At 36.9% G+C, this 23,781-nt stretch overlaps 1 protein-coding gene across 1 annotated transcript; it reads left to right on the forward strand.

The window, feature by feature from the left end:
• Window positions 1-4,690: 4,690 nt before the first annotated feature.
• LOC147614978 (cysteine protease ATG4b-like) lies at window positions 4,691-9,121 on the forward strand. Its single transcript, XM_086780263.1, has 8 exons — window positions 4,691-5,290; window positions 5,743-5,828; window positions 5,937-5,987; window positions 6,217-6,608; window positions 6,708-6,846; window positions 8,527-8,582; window positions 8,701-8,771; window positions 8,850-9,121. Exons 1-8 carry the CDS (start codon window positions 4,774-4,776, stop codon window positions 9,041-9,043), a joined length of 1,506 nt encoding a protein of 501 aa, XP_086636389.1. The 5' UTR covers window positions 4,691-4,773; the 3' UTR covers window positions 9,044-9,121.
• Window positions 9,122-23,781: the final 14,660 nt, after the last annotated feature.

Consider the following 23,781-nt stretch of genomic DNA (forward strand, 5'->3'; position numbering starts at 1 on the left):
AAATTGGAGCCAAAAATAACACCTTCCAAAAATTTCCAATTTTTTATGCTCTTGGATGCCCAAAATTTTTTGCTAAAGAAGCCTTCCAATTTTTTGAAAAAAAGTGAAGAGCTTTTCTGTAATTTATCTGTGCTGATTTTTTGAAACTTGAAAATATGAAATTTTCCCCCTGTATATTTGAATTTTTCTGAAATTTGAGCTTTCTTTCTTCTTTGAAACCTTTGAAAACCTTTATGAGAAGCTAGGTAGGCTTTTATAAGCTTTTATTTATAAGAGCTTATAACATAAGAAGCTTTTTTTAAACTTTAAAGCTTATTACGTTAAGCTTGTTGAAAAAGCTTTAAAAGCCTTAAAAAAGAAGAGAAAACCACGCCTTATTAAAAAAAGACTTATAACATAATAAGCTTTTTTTTAAACTTTAAAGCTTATTACGTTAACAAATCTTTAAAAGCCCTAAAAGAAGAGAAAACGACACCTTCTCTCTGGACCCACCGTGCTGCGCGTCAGTGAAGAAATAGCCTCCTGTTTTGGAGAAGAGAATTGAAGCTAATTTTAAGATTTTCTTTTTTTTAAAAAAAAATCCAAAAAGAATTTTCCTAGCCTGCATTTAAGCAATTATTCTCCAAAAAAATTGTTTTGTAGAAGCATATGCACCCTCCATTATGGATTTCCTCTTGCTACAGTGGTTTAGCAATTGGATTGTTGGGCTTAAACCTCCTCCTTCCTTCAAGATCTGATTTCATCCATAGGTCTAGATCATAGAGAGGGTCTGATTTTGGGAAAACCATTTTTCAAGAGAGATGGTTTGGTGGTTTTCTCTAGAGTGGTTTGGCACCCCTTCATGCTTTCAAATTGGTCTTTGCTCTTTGTATAATAAATTGCAACTCTTCAAACCTTTGAATTAAGCTTTCAAATCTTCCCTCCATCTTCCTAAGACCCAAGCCCTTTCATACCATTGACATGGATCCAATTCTAGGAAAATAGAGTAAAATTCTAAAAAAATAGAGTAAAAAGGAACTTGCAAGAAATTGATTAAATCAAACCAAATAACTCATCAAAAATCACAAGTTCAACATATTCAATATTTGAGCCAATAACAAATAATACTTAGCTCAAAAATCATGACTCCAACATTGGGTGCAATCATCCCCCCTCATGTGTGTGGCCTCTCCCCACACATGAGTATTTACGCAAATACTTTATTCCAAATTAGGCCATAGCCTCCAAAAATACAAAAAAGGTGCTTTTCTTGCATGACACTCTCTTATGCTCAAAATAGAGTATCCATTAATTGAGGCTAGGGTTAAAGCATATCATGCTTTACAAAATATCAAGCTAGGGTTAAAGCATATCACGCTTTACAAAATATTAAAGTTCAAGTCTAAGCTTGATAAACGAAGGCTTTCCAAAATAAATCAAAATGTGCACAAGCTAGCATATGTATATACAAAGCTTGTTTACAAAAATGTGTGCCAAGTAATAATAATGTGCGCATTCTCCTCAATCTTTGGAATCTTCTTCACCTATAAAATAACCAACAATAAATTAGCAAACAAATATTTCATAAGTGTACAAAGCGTAACCACACACATGTTTGCCAAGCTTACGTAACCCAGGAATCACCCTTCCATACAAACCAAACCGTAACAAACATTGGAGGCCCCAACCATACGTCAAGATACACCAAAAGTATTAATATTGATAATGGCATCAACCATGATATTAACATGATTTGGCTTGATGCAAAGATAATCCAAGTGTCCCCTAATTACTTAAAGATGGTAGAATAATATTTTAAAGAGGGCCTAAAATATATTCCCATAGCAAAGATGTTGGAGATGATCAATCCAACACAAGATTTTGGGTGTTGGGATACTCTTGGTCTAGTCGACTCTCTAATGGCTCAGCCTCAAGAAATGTTAAGTGGACAGAATTCTCACATCATGAGAATGATTTTCACAATCAACAAGATTCTTATGCCTGTTTGATTTTCACGGAATCTTGATTCTGGAGATCAATCCACAACAAGCTTAAGGGGCTTTACACTAAGCATGTATATCCTCCACGGGCTCATAGCCTAACAATTTTCTAAGTGCCCAACATGAGAATTGGGATTCTCATGGCCAAATTATTCTCATGAAGCTTGAGATATTCACACAACGCATCCAAAAACTCCATACATCTTGGATGAAGAATATTCCATGAGTATCCACATCTTAGACTAGTGAATTTATTGGATACCATGTTGAAATAATGGATTAACACACTCTTGAGGTCCAATATTATTAACATTTTGAGCATGTTATAAGGTTGAATTTTTTCAAAAAAGGTTTAATTATCTAATTGTAGATATTATCTTATGGTAATTATAAGGGTTGGATAACTATATTATAGCAAGGGGGTATGCAAATATAGTTTTTTAAGGCATCAGAACTTTAGAAGTTGTTGAAAGTTTAGCTCACTAATTTAGATTTGTTCTCACAATTCTTTAATTTAATTAGGCTTGGTCAACTAAGTATATGATACATTTCTTTAATTAGCTACACTTAGATTATTTGTGTCAAAGTCTTTGAAGAGTTACACCACAGTCAAAACCTTCAACTATAATTAACTATGAATTGTCCCATATATAGCCACTTTATCCACTAAATGAACCAGGAGATTAGTATGGTTCTCAAAAAATTTGTCTTTACCTCTATTAATTCCACTCATGTTTATGAAAGCTATTGCTATCTCCTTCTATGTCCTATGATGATACAAACCATAAAATCATTTATGGTCAAAGACGAGCATCAAGTGACATTGGGATATTATAATTTGAGTATTACATTAATTCTTTAGATCAAAGGAGAGATGACACATTTTACCATCGCACCAACGTTGTACATGGCATCCTTGATGTTATCACTCAAGCAACCACATAGCAAAATTAGTATATAACTCAATAAATAATAACTCATTAAAATTAGCTATGCGTTTAACTTGACATATGCTAGTTGATGTAGCTATATTACATGTTTTATCTTAAACATAAATTTTTGTCCTCTAAAATTAGTGATTGGTAGTTTGATTCTATGTCTTTAATTCGTATTATTTTTCATTTCAATTAGATTGAGCTTGTCAACGACACATGAGAAAAAGTCATGATGCTTCACACATTTCAATTAGATTGATTCTATGTCTTTAATTCGTATTATTTTTCATTTCAATTAGATTGAGCTTGTCAACGACACATGAGAAAAAGTCATGATGCTTCACATAAACCTAAAATTAACCCAATAGGTTAGTTGGGCTATGACTAGCTATTTGGTTATGGTGGAGGGACCACCAATTGAGCTTGTTGACACACGAGAAAAAGTTATGATGCATTAGTTGGGTTATGACAAGCTATTTGGTTATGGTGGAGGGACCCCACCAAGTGAACTTGCTTGTTGGAATTAAGCAACATGCTTATTACAAGAGAACAACATAGTTATTTAGGGACCACCAAGTGAACTTGCTTGTTGGCTTAAACAACATGTTTATTAGAAGAGAACAACATGATTTGTTGAGAGAAGATGAATATGTTATGTGAGGTTTAAATTTATTCTCTCAACAACACTTAATTTTCATGATTAATTTGATGCATCCTTTCGTGAATCTATTTAATTAAGCCGCACTAGAACCAAGGGATCATTAGTCTAGGGCCAATTGACTTGGCATCCTTTCGTGAATCTATTTAATTAAGCCACACTCTAGAACCAAGGGATCATTAGTCTACGACCAATTGACTTGGCATGCATAATTTTTATATGTTTTGGAGTTGGTTATGAGTGGTGAATGAGTGATGATATTTCAATTATAAGTGGTGAATGAGTGATGGTATTTCAATTATGCTCTTAACCAAACTAAAGGATGTTAGGAAGAGACGTTAGGATCCTCACACGTGTAAATCATAAGATCTTATTAAAAAGGGTGGTTCAACTAGAGATAAAAACAATGAGTTCTTGGCCTTTTTAAAATGTCATCGTCATTGATGTTAGATTCTTCATTTTAAAAATATCATCATCAACATTATTTGTGAGGGTGTTATGGCTTGTTTATGCCTCCTAAAGAACTATCAACCATTTCCTTAAGGAAGGAAACACACAACAATAATCGCGGGGATACTTACCTTGCTTTCAACCTCAGGATATCCATAGCCTCCACAGATCCACTCTTCCTACCCTCACCTCTTGCTGTCACCAAGACCTTGCAAGGACACACCTCTCTCAATCTCTACGCCCTTTCTCATAAAGCATAAGGAGGCACATGTACTAAGGACAACAAGCTCATCCTCGTAACTCTCTCACTCTCTCGCGCTCTCAAACACACACACACACACACACATGCATGCATGCATTTGTGAAAAGATAAGAAAATAGTTTTCATACATTTTTGCCGATCGCGTCGTAGTGCAGTGGTGGCAGGGTGGATCGAGAGTCCGGTGTCACCCCCATGGATATACTAGAGGCGGTAGCACGACCTTGAGGCAGCCTCTCACCTCCTAGCACGCTCTTTTTTCGTCCCGTCCGATTCTCCCGGGGCGAGCGATGGCATTAGTGTGTGTAAGTACTTTCAAAATTCAAGTCAAGAAGGTTTTTTTTTTAAATTTAAAAAAAGTCCCAGGCTCATTTAATAATAAAAGCCAGGAACGACAGAGGGTAAATTTAGTGACGCTTCCCCAGATTACAAGCTTCGGTATCCGAATATAATGCGTAGCAGTATTTGGTTTTAAATTATTATCTCTCTCATATGAGGACTCCATCGCCCTCTTCCCCATCGCCCGAGATCGAGAATTCTGTTACTGAAATTGAAAACCCTAGCCCTCCCGCAGGTATCTCACAGATTGGAAACCCTTGCCCTCAACCAGACATCGAAACCCCTCCCCCCGATTCTATCCTTGAACCAGAAATCGAAACCCCTCACCCTGATTCTATCCCTGAACCAGAGATCGAAAACCCTAACACCGAAGACCTTAGCCCTAACCCTAATCCTGACAGTGAATCTGTTCCTGGAAACCCTAACCCTAAGAAAACATCTTTCTCCCTGTGGAATGCTGTGGTGAAAGGCCCCATGCGTCGCCTGCAGGAGCGCTTTCTGGGCTCGCGATGGGCCTCTGCCGCCGAAGCATCCAGGAGCTCCATTTGGCTCCTTGGGGTCTGCTACTCATTGTGCGAGGACGGGTCATCGGCCGACGCCATGAGCGCTGAAGCATATGCAGATTTCGTAACAGATTACAGCTCCCGGATTTGGTTCACCTACAGAAAAGGTTAGATCCATCAATATTTCAAAGTATTTTCGTAATTTCTTGCAATCCTTATCTATTGCTCCATGCGTTTTTGCGAAATCATTGTTTTAACAAAGTTTTTTGTTCAAGAAAAAATGTATTTTTTGAGGAAACTTTGCTTTGCAATTTTGTACACATCAGTTCAAATGATTGCAGGAGGGTGTTCTTCCATGCGCAGTTTTCTTTTGCTTCTTTTGTAGTAAACATTTACAGCTTTTGAGGGATCGCCCGGGCTTCGTTTTTCTGCAGACATTTTTTGTTTATGATTATGAAGGATCTTCAAAAAATCAAATAAAGAAAAATCTACATGGTCATTCAGTAATTTGTTCTGTGGCACACACCAAATGGTTGCCCAGGTTTTGAACCTCTAAATGCAATTTTCTAGTATTATGATTTATCTAAACAAAATGGGTCTTGCTTCTCTTCATGCCCAGGCTTTGAAGCTCTAGGTCCTCTTAAGATGATATCTGATCTGGGTTGGGGATGCATGCTTAGAAGCGGACAGATGCTTCTAGCCCAAGTAACTTTTATGTCCAACTTGCAGCAAAATTTGATAGTTCCGTCACTTTTGTCATTTGGGTTCGCCCTCCACTGTAGTTCTTATGAAGCCATTGGTGTTTTTTTACAGGCCCTCATCTGCCATCATCTAGGGCGGTATTGGCGAAGGAAGCCATCAGAGGTAATTCAACTTTTCCAAGTTATAGAATTCATCTCAGTTGTGTTGTGTTCCCTTCAAGGGGGACGATTAGGTGAATGTTTGCCTTCACCAAGTCCAATCGATCAAGGGTGTAGCATCTAGGAGCTTCACCAAAACTAGCCATCTGTGGTTTAGGTTGAGGAGGGAGTGATAAGGTGATTTTACTCTTGCAGGGGTAGCTTATGACACTGGTCCAATGTTGGTGATGCAGCCAAATGCTGAGGAGTATTTGAAAATCTTGCAATGCTTTGGAGACTCTGCATCCCAAGATTGCCCCTTCTCAATCCACAACATACTTGAGGTGGGAGTCCCTTATGGCTTGGTTGCTGGGTCTTGGCTGGGACCCTATGCCCTTTGCCGCTCACTGGAGGCGTTGGCCCATAATGTTCGAGAGAGCAGTGAGAACAACAAACTTGAGCGGAAGGTACCAATGGAAGTTTATGTGGTATCAGGTGATGCTGATGGTGAAAGAGGTGGAGCACCGTGTATATGCATAGATGATGTCGAAAGCTTGTGCTCTAATACAAGGGATTCAGTAGATGAATGGGCTCCCATATTGCTACTTGTACCACTCGTGCTTGGTTTAGAGAAAGTAAACTCAAGGTAAACAAGTAAAATTGTTGCATCATTACATCTATTCTAAGCTTGAGATATTTTTTCAGAGCCCAAAGATTTGTCTTGTTGCTTCATCGTGTGTTGTAGGTATCTGCCATCTTTGTGGGCTACCTTTACCTTTCCGCAAAGCCTAGGTATTATGGGAGGAAAACCAGGAGCTTCGACATATCTTGTTGGTGTTCAAGATGACCAAGCAGTATACCTTGATCCCCATGAAGTACAGCAGGTATGGTGTTTTAATTATTCTTGTTTTGCTTCAATCGATGCGATGCTATTATCTCTCTCAAGAAGTAGCAGGCAGTTTTGCAAGGTAGGACAATCTAAGTTGTTTTGACTAGTCTTTCCATAACCCTTGTCCCCACCATCACCACCACACACACACATGCAGTCTAGTGTCGCTTTGGTTTTCTTAATGCATTTAATATGAGTATGTGTGGCCGTGGTTGGATGTCCTAATGGTTTGTTACATGCGTTCATGTGGAAATTTAGAAAATATGTTTGGAAGGCACTAAAATTGGGATAGGAAGGGGTGGGAGGGTGGTCTTTTGGGCGACAGCAAGCTCAAGCCCCTAGAATAGGCAGGTTCTCATGCAGTTTTCTCGTAGGTTTGGCAATTTCACTTGTAGTTTAATTTTCATGATTTTGGCTGTTCAAAATATGCATTTTCCTCGGGGGTATTAAATTTGGGTATGATTCCACCAACCATGTTTATATTTTAGTTGGACAAACCTGGCCAAACATACATACAAGCAAAGACCAATCGAAGGGGTTGCTGGCCCAACCTTGAGCTTTGTTCAGAGTACCCCTGAGTGTGTAATAAATGTCTTGGTTCTTCTAGATCTTCCTCTTAAGTGGCTGAATACACAAGGAGACTCCATTGGTCACACCCGCCTTTTCTCTTTCTGTGCAAGTATCCAATCCCTAAGGAGCCTCAGTCCCCACCAAAGCTGTGCAACACAGATAGATAGCCGGGCCAGTCAAGACACTTCTGGTCTAAAAGTGGGTCTTAAATTTATATCAGTGAAGTGGTGGCTCTCAGTACTACCTGGCAGATTAGAGCCATGCAGAGGTGATGTTTAGCAGCATGGCAATATGGCAGGGCAGCCATGAAATTGTTCACAACACTGGTAGGGCAGTGAAGACGCTGCATTGGACAATCATTACAGGTGGTAAGTATGGTTTGAACATTTGTTTTAATATTTTTGTGGGTTTGTAGATTCACTCATTAAAGAGCGCGGGGACATCCCTGGGACTTATCAAATGAGTATGGGGTGCCCATATGCAGGGCCATACAAATGTGGCAACACTTTGGTAGGTGAGGTGCATGATGACTACCCCCTCCTACATTAGGGGCTCCCCATTGCTTCGTCAAGGGAAGAGGAGAAGTATCATCGCCCTGGTCTCTCATCCACCAGGTTGCCACTCAATGCTGCCTCTGAACGGCGCCCATTTCCACCTGTTTTCCTCTTCTGCTCCTGTGCTGCATGCTCAGCTCTGCATCCTGTCGAGAGATTCCTACTGCATAAATTGAGCAGAGTCTGGCTGGGTCATTTGCAGTTCACTTTCCTGGCTTCTGGGATCTCACAACAACGTATCCCTTCGAACACACCATTGGATGGGGGGCAATGAGCTGACAGTCGTGGTCTGTTGACTCACAAGAGAGCACACGTGAGGTAAACATTAGACATCAACCACAGCTCATATCAAATAAAGGAAGTATTCTGAGGCTCGAGGTGGGGTGGGGCATCCTGGCTTTTGAGACCCAGTTTTGTCTTGTGTTGTGCATATATACTGTATTTTATTGTCCTATGCGATCCAATTTTATAAGTTTTAATTGAGTTCAACCAATTTATTCATCATCATTTTCTGGACGAATGCATGTCATATCACCTCTTTGGTCCTGCAGGCTGTGATAGTGTCACCAGACAACCTGGAGGTTGATACAAGCTCCTACCATTGCAGGTAGATTAGCTAGTATACATAAAATCTCTTTGCACAATAAAACCACATATGAAATAGTGATTGCAATTAAATTTGGTAAGGTGATTGTCATAGGTAAATCAGTTTGTTGTTGTTACAGTGCCGTGAAAAAAATGCCACTAAGTGCCATTGATCCTTCTCTGGCCCTTGGTTTCTATTGCCGTGATCGAGGTAAGAAGCTTTGCCTTGTATTCGCTGCTTGTATTGTCAAAAGTGTTACATGCCTATCTTAATATGCTTATCATGCAGGCGACTTTGAGGATTTGTGTAAGCGAGCATCTGAGCTGGCAAAGGAATCCAATGGTGCACCTATGTTCACAGTGGTGAAAAGCAGCAACAAAGGTGGTGGGCAAAGGGGAGATTCTCTATGTATAGAAACCAATGAACCTGTCACTTTGGATGAAGAACATGCCCCATCTGAGGAGGATTGGCAGATTCTTTGATGTACTGGAGGAAATGATTCTGCTTGTAATTTTTTCCTCCGTCAATGAAAAGAGGCTGCCACAGTGCATTTGTTTCAATTTGTTGCTTTTACTTAATGTTGCTTGTACTTGACAAGGCTAGATTAGCAGCTTGCTTGGTTGCTCTATTGTTTTCTACAACTATATCTGTTTTGTGGTCCTCGGTAGTTTTATTAATTTTCACTCATACACATGTTATCTAATATGGCAGCCCTGTATTCAGCACAAGTTTCAAAAGGCAATAGTCAGAGTAATAACTGAATGCCAAGAAATGAATGGTGAATCTTATAAATGTGGACATTTCACCATTACTTTTCAAATGTGATAGAAAACCTTTACTTTCCAAATGTGATAGAAAACCTTGCAGTAATGACATAGGATACTGATCAACAGCTTGAAAATAAGTTGTGGTTGCGATGCCAATGGATGTCTTGAGAGCTCCATCGAAACTGCCAACTCCTTTCTTTACGTTCACATTGTGCCATTGATTACCTGCAATTGTATCTCCCAATGACTCCTCTCTCTCTACTTTAAGTGCAAATAATTGTAGTCCTTATTTGGGTGAAACAAAAATTTTGGGCAAGATTGTGAAGACCCTTACATCTTTATATGGAAACTTGGTTGCAAACTATATTACACAGTGGACATGCAACATTTTTTTTATACAAACTACACATGCAACATTTTTTATACAAACTATAGACAATGGGCATGCAACATTTTTTATACAAACTATATACTAAGGGCATGAACATTTTTTATACAAACCATATACAGTGGACAACTTGCAACATTTTTTATACAAACTAGTGGACAACTTGCAAAGTATATACAATGGATATGCAACATTTTTTATTTTACTCGGTAAGTTTTATTTGAAAATTTCCCAAAAGTAAAGTTATTTTAGTTATATTTTAGCGCACCTTCAAAATTTTAGGTGTCCAAGTTTTGTGATTTGTGAGAATGTCTTGTGTTATTTTCACAAATTTTTGTTAGTTTCTCCCAAATTAGGGTTGATATCCATACATTAAAATTAAAACTTCGGGAATTACCAAAGACCCCCCATGTTTCTTCTTGATTGATCGACTTCATATTATGACTACTTTATTTTGGTTTTGATTTTACCCAACTCATGCTTGATTACATGCAAGGATTTCACCCAAATATGATTTTGATCTTAAAATTGGGTTGCCTCAATGAAATTTTTGGTTTGATTTTGATCATGGGTTGATTTTACTTGAAGTAATTCATTAAGTTTTGGGGGTGGTTCACTCAAGTTTAGTGCTTATGGTTTATCATGGACTTGATTTTTACTAAACACAAGTAGGTGACCCGTGCATTGCTACTCTGGGGCATGAAGTTTTTGATGTGCACACATGTATGTGCGTATGCAAGTGTGCGACTGTGTGCGTGTGTAGTGTATACATCTATGGATGTATATGTATATGTGCAAGCATAGATGTATAGTGCATACATCTATGGATGTATATGTATGTGCAAGCATGTGTGAGTGAGTGTGTGTGTGCATGTATGTGTGTATTTGTGCGTGTATGTGTTTGTATACTCCCATGTGTAGTTGTGTGCTCCCATGTATGTGTGTATTTGTGTGTATGTGTTTGTATACTCCCATGTGTATGTGTGCACCTGTTCGCGCATGTGTGCATGTGCATGTGTCTATGCGTGACTCTCTCACATACACTTATCTGTGTGTGTCTCTCATGTGTATACTCCCATGTGTATGTGTGCATGTGCATGTGTCTATGCGTGACTCTCTCACATACACTTATGTGTGTGTGTCTCTCACATGCATTCTCTCTATGTCTCTTTCACGAGCACAAACATAACCCTCTCTTACACACTTACACGTGCACGTGGATTCTCTCTCTCTTCTCACACCCGTCTTGTATACACACACATATCCCCTCCGCACGCTTGTGTGTGTACACGTACATATGTGTGTGAATGTGTTTATATATAATAGTATTAATATAATAGTATTATATATTTATTGTATATATTTTTAATTTCTTTTCTTTTATATATTTTTATTTTTAATTATATATTTATATTATGTTATCATATATATATATATATATATATATAAGTACAAATCTAATATATATATATTTTTATTTAATATTCTTACTTATTATATTTACATATTGTTATTTTTTTAATTATATATATATATATATATATTTATACTGGGCCTCTACTTCCCCCCCCTCTCTCTCTTCTGTCCCAACACGTGGCTTCTCCCCTCCCCTATCACACCGCCTTCTCTCTTTCCCACACTTGGCCCTCTTCCAACCGCCATGTCCCCTCCTCTCTAACAAACTTGTGCATAATAGATAGTATAGATGGATATATTATACACATACATACATACACATGCACTAATGCAAACTCACACTCTCTCCCCCTATATACACTCTCTCACACAGAAATTTTGTGTCTCTATCTGTGTTTGTGTCTCTCTTATTCTCACACTTACACACACACGAACTCTCTCTCCTCACACACACACACTCATCCACACATTAGTTGTAACTTTTCTTACACAGACATTGTATCATATCCACCAATTGTTGTAACCTTTTTGGTCTCATAGGTCATTTTGGCCTTTTGAAGACGTTAATATATCATTTCATTTCTCTCTCTCTCTCTCTCTCTCTCTCTCTCTCTCTCTCTCTCTCTCTCTCTCTCTCTCTCTCACACACACACACACACACACACATGCACAGACCTTCACATGCACTAATGCAAACGCACACACTATCTCCACTAGCATAGACTTGCAAATATTTATTTTGTAAAGCTTAAAAGCTTTCCCCTATGCCCAAGTAATTTAATATTTAAGAGCTCTCTATTTTGGGTAAAGAACCGTGCAAGAAAAAGTAAAACTTTTATATTTTTGGAGGCTATAGCCTATTATTGGCAATTGAATGCTCAAAATACTCGTGTGGAGAATGTGGCACAACATGGAGGGGAAGATTGCACCCAATGTTTGTGTCGTGCAAGAGCTAAGTATTTTCATGTGTTAATTCTTAAAGCTTGGTTTATCTTAAATTTGTTGTAATAGCTTAGGTTGTATGGTCGAATAATTATTTTGCTAGAGAAATTATTTTTGCAAATTCCCAAATAGGGATTCGTGTGTCAGTGGTTTCAAAGCATGGGCTAGCTCAATTTGTGGAAAACATTGAAAAGGATTGAAGAAATTGAAGGCTAAAGGCAAAGGTTGAAGGGTAGAGATATTTGTGACCATTGCGCAATAGCCAAAGGAAAAAAGAAGGTAGAAAACCACTTCTATGTATTCAAAACCACTTCAAATTTCAAAACCATTTTCCAATCTCTTAACCTTCTTCTTAATCAAGCACCATAGATGTGTTTAGTAGGGGGAAAGGAGGCTTCAAAACTACTTCAATCTCATCAAATCAAGTAATTTCATCTTCTCTACTTCATCAAGGTCTCTAGGCATCTTCCAATAAGCTATCCCTCTTCAAGTATGCATCTGTTTTTAGTTTATATGGTTTTGATTAATTGAGATTAAGCCTTCACAATCTTAACGGCCCAAAGAAAGGCTTAAAAATGCTCAAAATCTCATTTTTTAAGAGTTTTTCGTGGTCAAATGGGTTGCAAATTTTGATGGGGTAGTCACAGGTTTCTAAATTTTTTGGTGATTCTTTAAGTAAATTTTTGGGGCCCGATAATTTTTGGCCTATTTTGAGAATAAAAAGGCCTTTAAAAAAATAAAAGTACCCAAAAATAAAAAAAAATAACTTTCAAGACCAAAATTGAAGTTTTCAAGCAATGGAAAAAGTGCAAAGATTAAATTTCGACCATATTTTGACCTACGCTCAAGCTCATATACACACAAACTACATCGGAACTATTTTGTGAAGTAAGACTCGAGTTTGATCTTCGACAAAAAGTTTTTGTTCTCAGCTTCAACATGAATTCAAGTCATCTCAGAAGTATTGAGCTAAGTCAGTTTATTGCTTTATTTAAATATCTGTAAATTATTTAATGTACTTTCTTTATTTACTTATTTGTTTGCACAAAATGTACTTTCCTTATTCATCTATATTAAGCTAAGTCAGGTTATTGCTTTATTTAAATATATATAAATTATTTAATGTACTTTCTTTATTTACTTATCTGTTTGCACAAAATGGCCAATTTACCTACACAACCCACAATGTAAGAGCAAATTGCTGCACTTTAAGAGCAAATAGTAAATGAGTGTGATCATAGGTGCAAGTTAGAGGATTGTATTAAGCGTTCTAAGTGTAAACATAATTTTTCCGACTCTGATGAAGAGGAAAGTCATCATGTTAGATACACTATTAAGGCTACATTACATGCCTAGAGTTCTCGAAAAGACTCGTGGATTAGCCAAAAGGTGTTCACTTCCCATAATTATGATGGGAAGAAAGACGCTTGTTGTGTGCTTATTGTATACATGGCTCAGTCAGTTAGATGGCTATTTTTTTCAGCGAAGAAAGATAAGATTAAATGTGCTTGCAATTATTTGATTAAAAGTGCTACCTTATAGTGGAATGTGATTAAGCAAGGCAAGCACTGACCTAGTACATGATGGAAAGATTTCCAAAAGCTTTTGAAGAAACACTTTCTTTCTTCGTAATTTAAGGCTAAACCTCATCTCAATGATGGGATACTCTACGCCAAGTGGAGAAAGAGAATGTCCAGGCTTATATCGACATATTCTGGGATATTTTATTGTGAAGGTTCAAGTGATTGATAAGGTCAAAGAAAGAGATCAAAGAAAGAAATTTACTAGTCTCAAGCCAACTATTAGGGCAAATATTAATATGTTTCATCCTTGTTATCTCAATTATGCTATGGATCTTGTTCTCAATTCTAAACATAAAACTTCTACTTCTAAAGATTCTAGAATACATGATAATTCTTATACAAAGTATTCTAAACCCTCTTTTCCTTCAAACAATTTTCATAAATCCAAGATGCACACAAGAGTAAAGATGTGGCCAAAGGAGATGTTCGAAAAGATAATAACAATAAACCCTCGAATATGGTAAGACGAAGAATCATATCGTCAAGTGTTTCAAATGTCATAAGAAGGGACACATTGCACTAGATTATCCAAAAGAAGAAGAAGAACTTTGCACCTATGGCTCGTGTCAACATGGTTGAAGATGACGATGATGATTCACTTAAGCAAGAGAATAATTCTGATTGTGACTATTCGGATGAAGATAAGGCTCCTATCAAGCTTTATAAAGAATTCAAGGAAAAATAAAAGGAAAGCAAATTTCTATTTTGCATGATGATGGTAGTTCTCATGATTTCATTTTCGAAAAGGCATTAGAAGCACTCAACCTAGATGTATCGCACTCAAGAAACTAAGTACAATTGCACTAAAGGGGTTAAGGATCTAGAATTGGAAATGAACTCATTAAAAGAAAAGACAACATTTTGTTATTCCTTTGCAAGGTGTTGATGTCATATTAGGAATGTCATGGAGACATGAACATAACTCTCGAAATTGATTATGACACTCATACAATATGGTTAATGATAAAGAAATTTATCTTTAGTGCTCAAGTTGACTCTAAACCAAGCGTGTCTCATGATCCTTTTATTTCTTCTAAGGTCTCTAACTATTGTATGGATAACCTATCTCCTAGTTTACCTAAGTCTTGTCGAGAAGATCATAAAATTGAGACAATCCTTGGAAGCTCTCTGCCATGTAAAGCTCCTTATCGAGTTAACATGCTTGAGGAGAAAGAGATTCAGAAAATAAGTAGACAAGTTGCTAGAGAAATGACTAATTAGACCCACCAGTTCTCCATTTGGTGCTCTAATTCTTCTCGTCCAAAAGAAGAATGGGACATATCAAATGTGTATCCATTTTATCATGCTTTAAACAAATAACCGATATGCGACACCACGAGTGGATGACTCGCTAGACAAGCTCAAGGAAACACATCTTTAGCAAAATTGACATCAAGACTCGTTACCACATCAAATTCGTATGGATGAAGGGGACATTTTCAAGACTTCTTTTAGAACCCAAACGCTGCCACTATGAGTTTTTAGTTATGCCATTTGATTTGACTAATGCTCTGGCTACTTTCAACAAAATGATGAATAGAATACTCTTGAAACATCAAAATTTTGTTATGTTTTTTGATGATATCTTAGTTTTTAGTAAGAATCGTCAAGAGCACGAAAAACATTTAGAAAAAGTGTTCTCACTTCTTCGAGAGAATTAGCTCTATGTCAATTCTAATAAGAGCAATTTCTTTTAAGAGGAAATTGAATACTTAGGACATATTGTCTCTGTTGTGATGGTATTCGAGTAGACCATAAAAGACCAAAAGCATTGTTAATTGGCACGAACTGCCTAATATTCACGGACTCTAATCTTTCCTTAGCTTGTGTAGCTACTATAGCAAGTTCGTCAGAAATTTTGCATATATTGCAAATCTTTTAACCGAACTTCTTAAGAAAGCTTAACATTTTGATTGGACTAGTAGACATAACCATTCCCTCTTTGAGCTTAAGAAGGCTTTGACTCATGCACCAATTCTTACAGTACCGAATTTTCAATGACCATTCTTAGTAGTAGTTATTGATGTAAGTGGGCAAGGTTTTGGTGTTGTTCTCATGCAGGAGGATGGACATCCCACTGCCTGTAAGAACCGTAAGATTAAACGAGCAAAAAGAAATTATAGTACATATGAATTAACTATTGTTGTATATACTTTAAGACTTTGGAAAATTTATTTAATGTGGGATGTGAATTTAATCAAAACTGACCAATAGAGCATTCGTCATTTATTGACCCAACCCTAACCGCCATATCAAATAGACTTCATTTATTCAGAGTTTCCAACCCATGTTCCAATATCAACCAAGGAAGAAAAACATTGTAGCATATACTTTAAGTAGGCGTCCTAGTGTCCATAATACCTCTGTGATTGTGAGTAAACCCTTAAGTCTTATTATTACAGAGTCCTATGAGCACGACCCTAGTTTCTTTGAAGTTTGGATCAAGCTTATTAAAGACAATAATTGGAATCCTATTGGTGATTACTCAAGTCATGATGGTTACCTCTTCTTTCAAAATAGATTGTGTTACTCGACCTTTCAAACAGTTTGTATTAGAGAAAATGCAACAACCATACATGGGTTATAGAGGTGTTTCTGCTACTTTGCAACATTAGTGTCTAGAGTTCTTAAATGGCCTTATCTTAAGTAGTAAGATTTGTGGCTGAATGTTCTATTTGTCAAAAAGTTAAAAAATAAAGGGAAGACCCAAGGACTTCTCATACCTCTATCAATTCCTAATTATACTTGTGAACACAATGGACTTCATTATGGGTTTACCTACTACATTCAGTCATCATAATGACATGATGTGGAAGCATATTTCTTACCTTGTAAGAAAACATTGACTTCTCAACAAGCCGCAATCATGTTTATCAATAAAATCTTTGTGCATCATGGTTGGCCAAGAAACATTGTTTCGAATAGAGACTCTAGATTTTACAGTAATTTTAGATCACTCTTTTCTCTGATTTTTAGATCATCCTTTTCTCTAACTTAGGCACTAAGTTAGACTTCTCCATTGCTTTTCATGCGGAAACGAATGGACAAACTGAGGTTACCAATAGCACTATCTTGGATCTACTTAGTTCATGGAATAAGTACATCTTCTGCAGTTTATATACAATAATACTCCTCATTTGGCTACTACTGGTTGAGCACCTTTCGAGATCGTGTATGAAAAAGCTTTGTCTATTCTAGCTTCAAGACTTTACCACAAAATCGAAGCCTGTTGATCAATTTTAGTCACGTTTTACGCGAGAAGGGATTTTATTGCACATGCCCAAGAGAAACATGTTAAGAAAGAAAACCCCAATCGTAAAGCTATATCTTTTGAAATTAGAGATTATGTACTTTTGAGAATTGAGAAACATAGATTTAAGAGTGTCGAGAAATTCCCAACTGTTAAGGTCGCCCCAAGATTTTATGAATCTTATAGATTAGAATTACCTTCTTATTAGTAAATTCATAATTCATTTCATGTTAATCTGGTTAAACCTTTCAGGGGATCACTTCCCACTCATCTTGTTATGAGGATCCACCTCTTATTGAGGGTGAGGAAGAAGTTTTGATTCTAGATAGTATCATTGGCTAGTAGATTACATCGACCCATACTGGCACAATCAATATGTCAAATATTTATTGACTTTCAAAAATCATCCTGGTAACGATGCAAGATGGGTGTTTAAGCAATATTTTCGTGCCTTTCCTGAGCTCCTATGTTCTTTTCAACAAACTTGCAATTGGAAATTCTTTTTGTAAATTCCTAGATGGAGATCCTTGTGTCAATAAATATATATTATATCTACATTATTATGCTTTATTATATTTAGACACATATACCTATACACACATATATACGTGTATTTATATACACACACACACATACATATAATTTTAATTAATTAAAATTTAATTTAGATTAAACTTTAATGGGTGGGGGCGCATGGTGAGGTGTGCTCACTTTCGCAATGAGATTTCATGTAATGTCTTTTCTTTACAATGAGAGAGAAGAAAGAGAGACAACTACACATTAAAGTTTTCATTCATGAAGCTCACCTTTGGGACTCTAATTTTTTCTCAGGGAAATTATTAGGTAAGAAGGTAAGGCTCTGCCTGAAAATTTCAAATTTCAAAACTGAGAAAGAGGCAGTGGAATCGCTCCCTTTTCTCTCTCACCCCTCCCTGCTCTCCTGAAAGAGGAAAAGCTTATGTTTAATAAGAGTATAGCTGGGACACCCCCTTGTTTTGTTTAAAAAATAAAAATAAAATGGAGGAAAAAAAGCATATCCCTATTTTTTAAGAATCTCCTTGAGAAATTACCAGTATCTTAATTAGGCTACTACCATGTCATCTCTCGTTCATTATAGCATAATATCCATCCTGTAATTCTTGCATAAATTTTAATTTATTGTTAATAAATTGTTTGGACTGTTAATAATTCATCGTCTTCTTTAAGTTCCTTCATCTATTGTACTTCACATGCTGCTCTTCATACTCCGTGTAAGTCACCATGGCCTCCCCAAGATGATTGGGCTCTGTGAGCTTTATTAGTAGGTATTACATGAAAATCCATAGGAACCTCAAGACCACATACATCTATTTTGAGCTTTTTCAACCAACCTAGTTCCTTGACCCTTGTATTATTTGCTACCTTTGAAATTGCAAGCCTAGTTGTTTCATTGTAGCTTGAGTCATTACATTAACTCTAACGCCACCATCAATATAGGCTCAATGAAGATAGGCATACCCTTTATCAAGACATTCACAATGGATAAGCATACCCTGTATCAAGACATCCACAATAGGCACATCATCATGTAGGGAGATTTCAACATCATTTACCTCCACTCTAACTCCTTGTTGTTGGAGGACATGTGTTAACATCCTTAATCCATTGCTTCCTCATTTACCTCCACTTCAGCTCCTTGTTGTTGATGATGCTTAGGAGGATGTGTGTTGACATCCTTAGTTCATTGCTTCCTCATCTTGGGGCATGTAGCCATAAATTTCCCAAAGGTCATATCCACTTTCTGGTGTCGAATATCTTTAATCAAATAATAACCTCTATTATGTGCCTACCACATGATAGTAGGTGGTGGTGAGAGTGAGCCCAATTAATTGCTACCCATGTCACTTTTATTTGTTAAGTGATTCTAATTTAGTTGTGACCTAACATTATGGATTGTATGAGTATATGCTATGAGTACAAGGATGACGATGATGGGGACTAGACATGAGCGCTTGCCTCGGTGTCTAGATTATTTTTGTCTAAGTGCACAAACATGCACCATTTTGATTTATTATGGTTAGGCCCATTGTACATAATTGTTGGGAAAAGGTTATGTTATTTTGATACCTTAGATTTCGGACAAAGGTTACTTTTTGTAAAAGAAAAGCCCAATTTTAAAAATTACTCTATTAATGACTCCAAGGGCTATTTTTTATAACATGATCAAAATACTGTGTGTGGAAGAAGGAGCCACACACATTGAGGGGGAAGATTGCACCCAATCTTGTGTATTTGGTTTCTATGTATTTATGCTTGGTGCAAGGTTTGATGTTCTATTCATAGTATTTGAATTCTTTTATTTATTTGGTTAATATAGGGAAGACAAATCTCCATGTATAAGTTCCTGTGATGAGTGACAGTGTATCAAAGCACAATCAAATTCAAGTAGTCCAAAGATCATATTAGGGAATTTGAAAAATTCCTATTACTTTGGGAACTTTCTTTTCAATCTTCTGTGACGATATGTCACATGAGGGGGTTTTGACAAAATCTTAAAAGGGTTCACCATGCCCCCAATTTTTGATCTTATAAAATGGGATTTTGGATTTTTTCAAACTCCCTAATATGGTCTTTTAAATTCAAGAGAGAATTTGAGAATGGGGGTTTGTGAAGAAAAAGCATAGGTTCAATTTTTGGTGGAAGTTTTGGAAGCAAAAAAGATTCATAACAATTTGTGAAGTTTCAATAAATTCAAATTTACTTGCATGGGAAGAAGCAAAAGATTGCATGGCCTGCAAAAAGTGATTTATATGAATCTTCTCGGCTAAATTCTAAGGAAGCAAAGAGACAAAGGTATTTTATCAACCAGATAGAAGAACCTCTAGTGGTTAATACTACCCAAAGATTTAAAGAAAGGTGGATTTGGATGAGCCCAAGACCACCCTTCTTCTCCAAAATTCATTTTTCCCAATCCTCAATCCCATCAAGATTGAGTTCCATGGATGTGTTTAGCAAGTAGTGAAGCCCATGGTTCCATTCTCATGAGAATGCACAGCTTCGATTTTATCTCTCTCCTCCATGGATGGCAAGCGGTGACTCATTCTTCCTTATAGCTCTGCACGCGGTGGTTTTGTTATAAGCTTTCAAGCAAGCTTTAAAGCTTATACTTTTATAAGCCTTAGTCATAAGGCTTATAAAACCCTTTATTGAAAGCTATTTAAGCCTTAGCCCAAGGCCTTTGAAGCATCATACAAAAGCCTTTTAAACAAATTCAGTTCCTCTTGAAAATCAACACAGAGGGGCCTCAAAATTATTATTTATAACATTTTCATAAAAGGGGAGAGCAGTTGCATTTCTCCCCTCTTTTTTTTAAAGAGAAATTGCATTGCTCTTTTTTTATTAAAAAAAAATTGTCAAGTCAATAAGAGCAATTCAACAAAATCAGTTTTACATGCTCGTCTGTTCACAAATTTTAGCGATAAGCTACCAAGACCGTAATAAAATTTGAAAAATCTTGAGTTGATTGAATTTTGCATGCCACTCAGATTCTTGTACATGAAGATTTGTGGGTCTGTTTTGCCATCCAATATAGCCTGAATTCATCTACCATGAGTAAGATTGTCAACTTGAGCCGAGCCATTTAGATTAGGATTTTTTATTGCTTATTTATTACTATTTTTATATTTGTAAAATATTTTCGCCTTTTACTTCTTTAAAATCATCATGGTGGATCACTTGCAACCTCCCACTGTCCAAAAGCAATTGGATACACTTCAAGCTCAATTATTGACTTAAAGGAGACTTAGGGAATTTGAGTCGATGTATGGCATGCTTAACCATGGCAATGATGGGTAAACACCGCGAGAAGAGGAGGAGGGGGGTCCCGCAAGATTATGAAGGCAAAAAGGGTGCACGTGTAGTACTTGCATGGTTGAGCCAAGATTATGAAGGCAAAAAGGGTGCACTTATAGTACTTGCATGGTTGAGCCAACTTAATGATTATTTTTTCAAGGGAAAATTCTCAAAGAAGGACAAAGTCAAATGTGGTAGTAACCATTTGATTAGCAGTGCAACCCTTTGGTGGAAAGTGCACTAGATAGAGTAGGCATAAACCTAAGTCTTCGAGAGCTTTTCAAAGATTGAACAAGAAAGATTTTCTACCACCATCTTATAAAAGCAAAGCCACGCGCCAATGGGATATTTTTAGGTAGCTAAAGAAGGAGAATATATTTGCTAATGTAGACAGATTTTGGCAAACCTTGTTGTAACTTCAAGCTTTAGAGGAAGTGCAAGAAAAAGAGCAAAGAAGAAAGTTTGTAGTAGGTTTGAAGCCAACCATTAGAGCCGAAGTGAATATGTTTTACCCTCATTCCCTTAGCGCTGCCATATCTTTAGCTATTAATTGTGAGAAGAAAAGTAGTATTCCAAAGGAGTTTAAAGCACCAGTTCCATCTACATCAAGAAACTCTAGATTTCGACCCTTCTCTAGACCATTTGAAAGACCCAAATTTGATAGTGGTAGCACCAACCAACCAACCGCAGGTGAACAATAATAAGCCAAATTTAGTAGTGGTAGCACCAACCAACCGCCGCAGGTGTGAATAGTAATAAGGAAAATACCTCTATAAAGGGGAATACATCTACAAAGACTAAGAATAAGTCTCGCAAACTTTGTTTTGTGAAGTGTTATAGGTGCATCAAAAAGGGTCACTTTGTGCACGAGTGTCTAGAGAAGAATAAAAATCGAGCAGTGGAGAACAAAAATTAAGTGGTGCTCATGCACATGATTGAAGATAAAAATGATGACGGCAGTCATGGCAAGCAAGATGGTAATTTTGAAAATGAACAAACCGACTTTGAAGGTAAATTCCAGAATCAAGTTCATTCGCTATTGAAGTAAAAGGAACCATAAAAGAAAAGGAAATTATTATTCTACATGATGACGGAAGTACGCATGATTTAATATCTAGAAGAGTTGTGAGAATTTTTGGTGTTGAATCCACCACATCACAGTTTAAGGTCAAAACTACACTTACTAGCACAAAGTACAATTACACAAAAGAGGTTAAAGACCTAGGTATTAGTATTCAATTCTATGAGGACATCCAAGATTTCCTTATAGCACCTTTTATAGGGAATAGATGTGATCTTACGTATGTCTTGGCATCACCAATATTATCCACATATAGATTATGACACACCACGTGAGATGTGGATTAAAAAGATGGTAAGTCTTTGTCTTAAAAGCCAAAAAGAAAGGGAATTGTTTCCTTTGCTTATCCATAGGCAAGCAAAGCAAGCTTTGAGAAAGCAAGAGAAGACCTATTTGGTGCTAGTTAATATAGCCATTACTTTAGAGACGACGACAACTAACCCTTCCCACCATCCATTTCTCTGTAAGTTCTCAGCCTATTTCTTAGATGAACTACCATCTGGATTACTTAGCTCTAAACCTCAGGATCACAAGATTGAGATATTGCCAAGTAATTCTCCTCCTTGTGCAAAGCACCATATAGAGTGAATATGCTTGAGCAAAAGGAAATCTAAAAGCAAGTAGAGAAGCTTTTGATATGACCTAATAGTTCACCATACAGAGCACGTGTTTTTAGTGAAAACAAAGAATGGTACATGTCATATGTGCTTTGACTATCGTGCATTGAATAAAATTACGATGAAAAATAAATATCTTATCCCTAAAGTTGATGATTTACTATAGAATGGCTGAGGAAGATGTGTACAAGACTGCTTTCAAGGCACAAACCGATGATTATGAGTTCTTGGTTATGCCCTTTTGATTGACCAATTCTTTTATGACTTTTAGTCATATGATGAATCAAATCTTTCTCAAGCATCAAAACTTTGTGGTTATTTTCTTTAACAATATATTTGTCTTAAGCAAAAATGTCAAAGAGCATGAAAAGTATTTAGAGTTAGTATTCTCTCTTCGGAAAGAAAATTGAATCTTCCTTAATACTAAGAAGTGTAGTTTCTTCAAGATCGAATTGAGGATTTGGGCCACATTGTTTCTGTGGATGGAATCCAAGTTGATCTTAAGAAAGTTGAGAGTATTGTTACTTGGCCTCGACCTCATAACATGCGCGATGTTTGATCATTCTTGGGTTTGTGTAGTTACTATAGGAAGGTTGTAAAGAATTTTGCATAGATTGCATGTCCACTTAACTCCTAAAGAAAACTAAAACCTTCAGTTGGTCTAAGCGACAAGAGAAATCTTTTCAAGCTGTGAGAAAGAAACTCTTACAGCCACCTGACTTTGATAGACCTTTCTTTGTAGTTGTAACTCCAACTCGCACTCCCTTAACTCTATTAAAGGAAGATGGAGAGCACTCGTGCTCCAAACCTCTATGCATACGGTGTGTGGACACTTATGTCGAAGCCCTGAGCTACAACCAACATCAATATCTCCATCTCAAGCTATTAATATCACAGCGCTCCCTTTAAAACCCATTATTCCTAGGTGTTTGTTGGGTGTACAAGTACCAAAGCCTCCAAACAAATAGCACCTCCCCATTGCAGGAGAGCTCCCCAGAAAGCGCATGATATGGTGATCCTAAATCTTGTGATTCATATCTCTATGGGGCTTGTTGTTGTGTATGTATGCATATCTACATTACAGCATGTTATCCTTCTATAGTGTGCATAGTTCATATTGCTCAAGTGTGATTTGTGTAGCATAGCTCCTCCATCTAACCCTCATACTCTGCCACCCATGTCTCTTGAAAGATTGTCTCAAAAACATATCACACCATGCCATATCTGGCATTCCCCTTTTCTAGATTTTGGCGTGAGTAAAATGTCATAAACAGCCTCAATGTAATTGCCATTGCAATTCCACAATGATATTCTCTCTTTGGACTCAATGGCTGTGTGCCCCTAT

Source organism: Cibotium barometz, chromosome 41 (genome assembly GCF_041138505.1).
Source record: "Cibotium barometz isolate CiBa-2024 chromosome 41, ASM4113850v1, whole genome shotgun sequence".
NCBI classification, from domain to species: domain Eukaryota; kingdom Viridiplantae; phylum Streptophyta; class Polypodiopsida; order Cyatheales; family Cibotiaceae; genus Cibotium; species Cibotium barometz.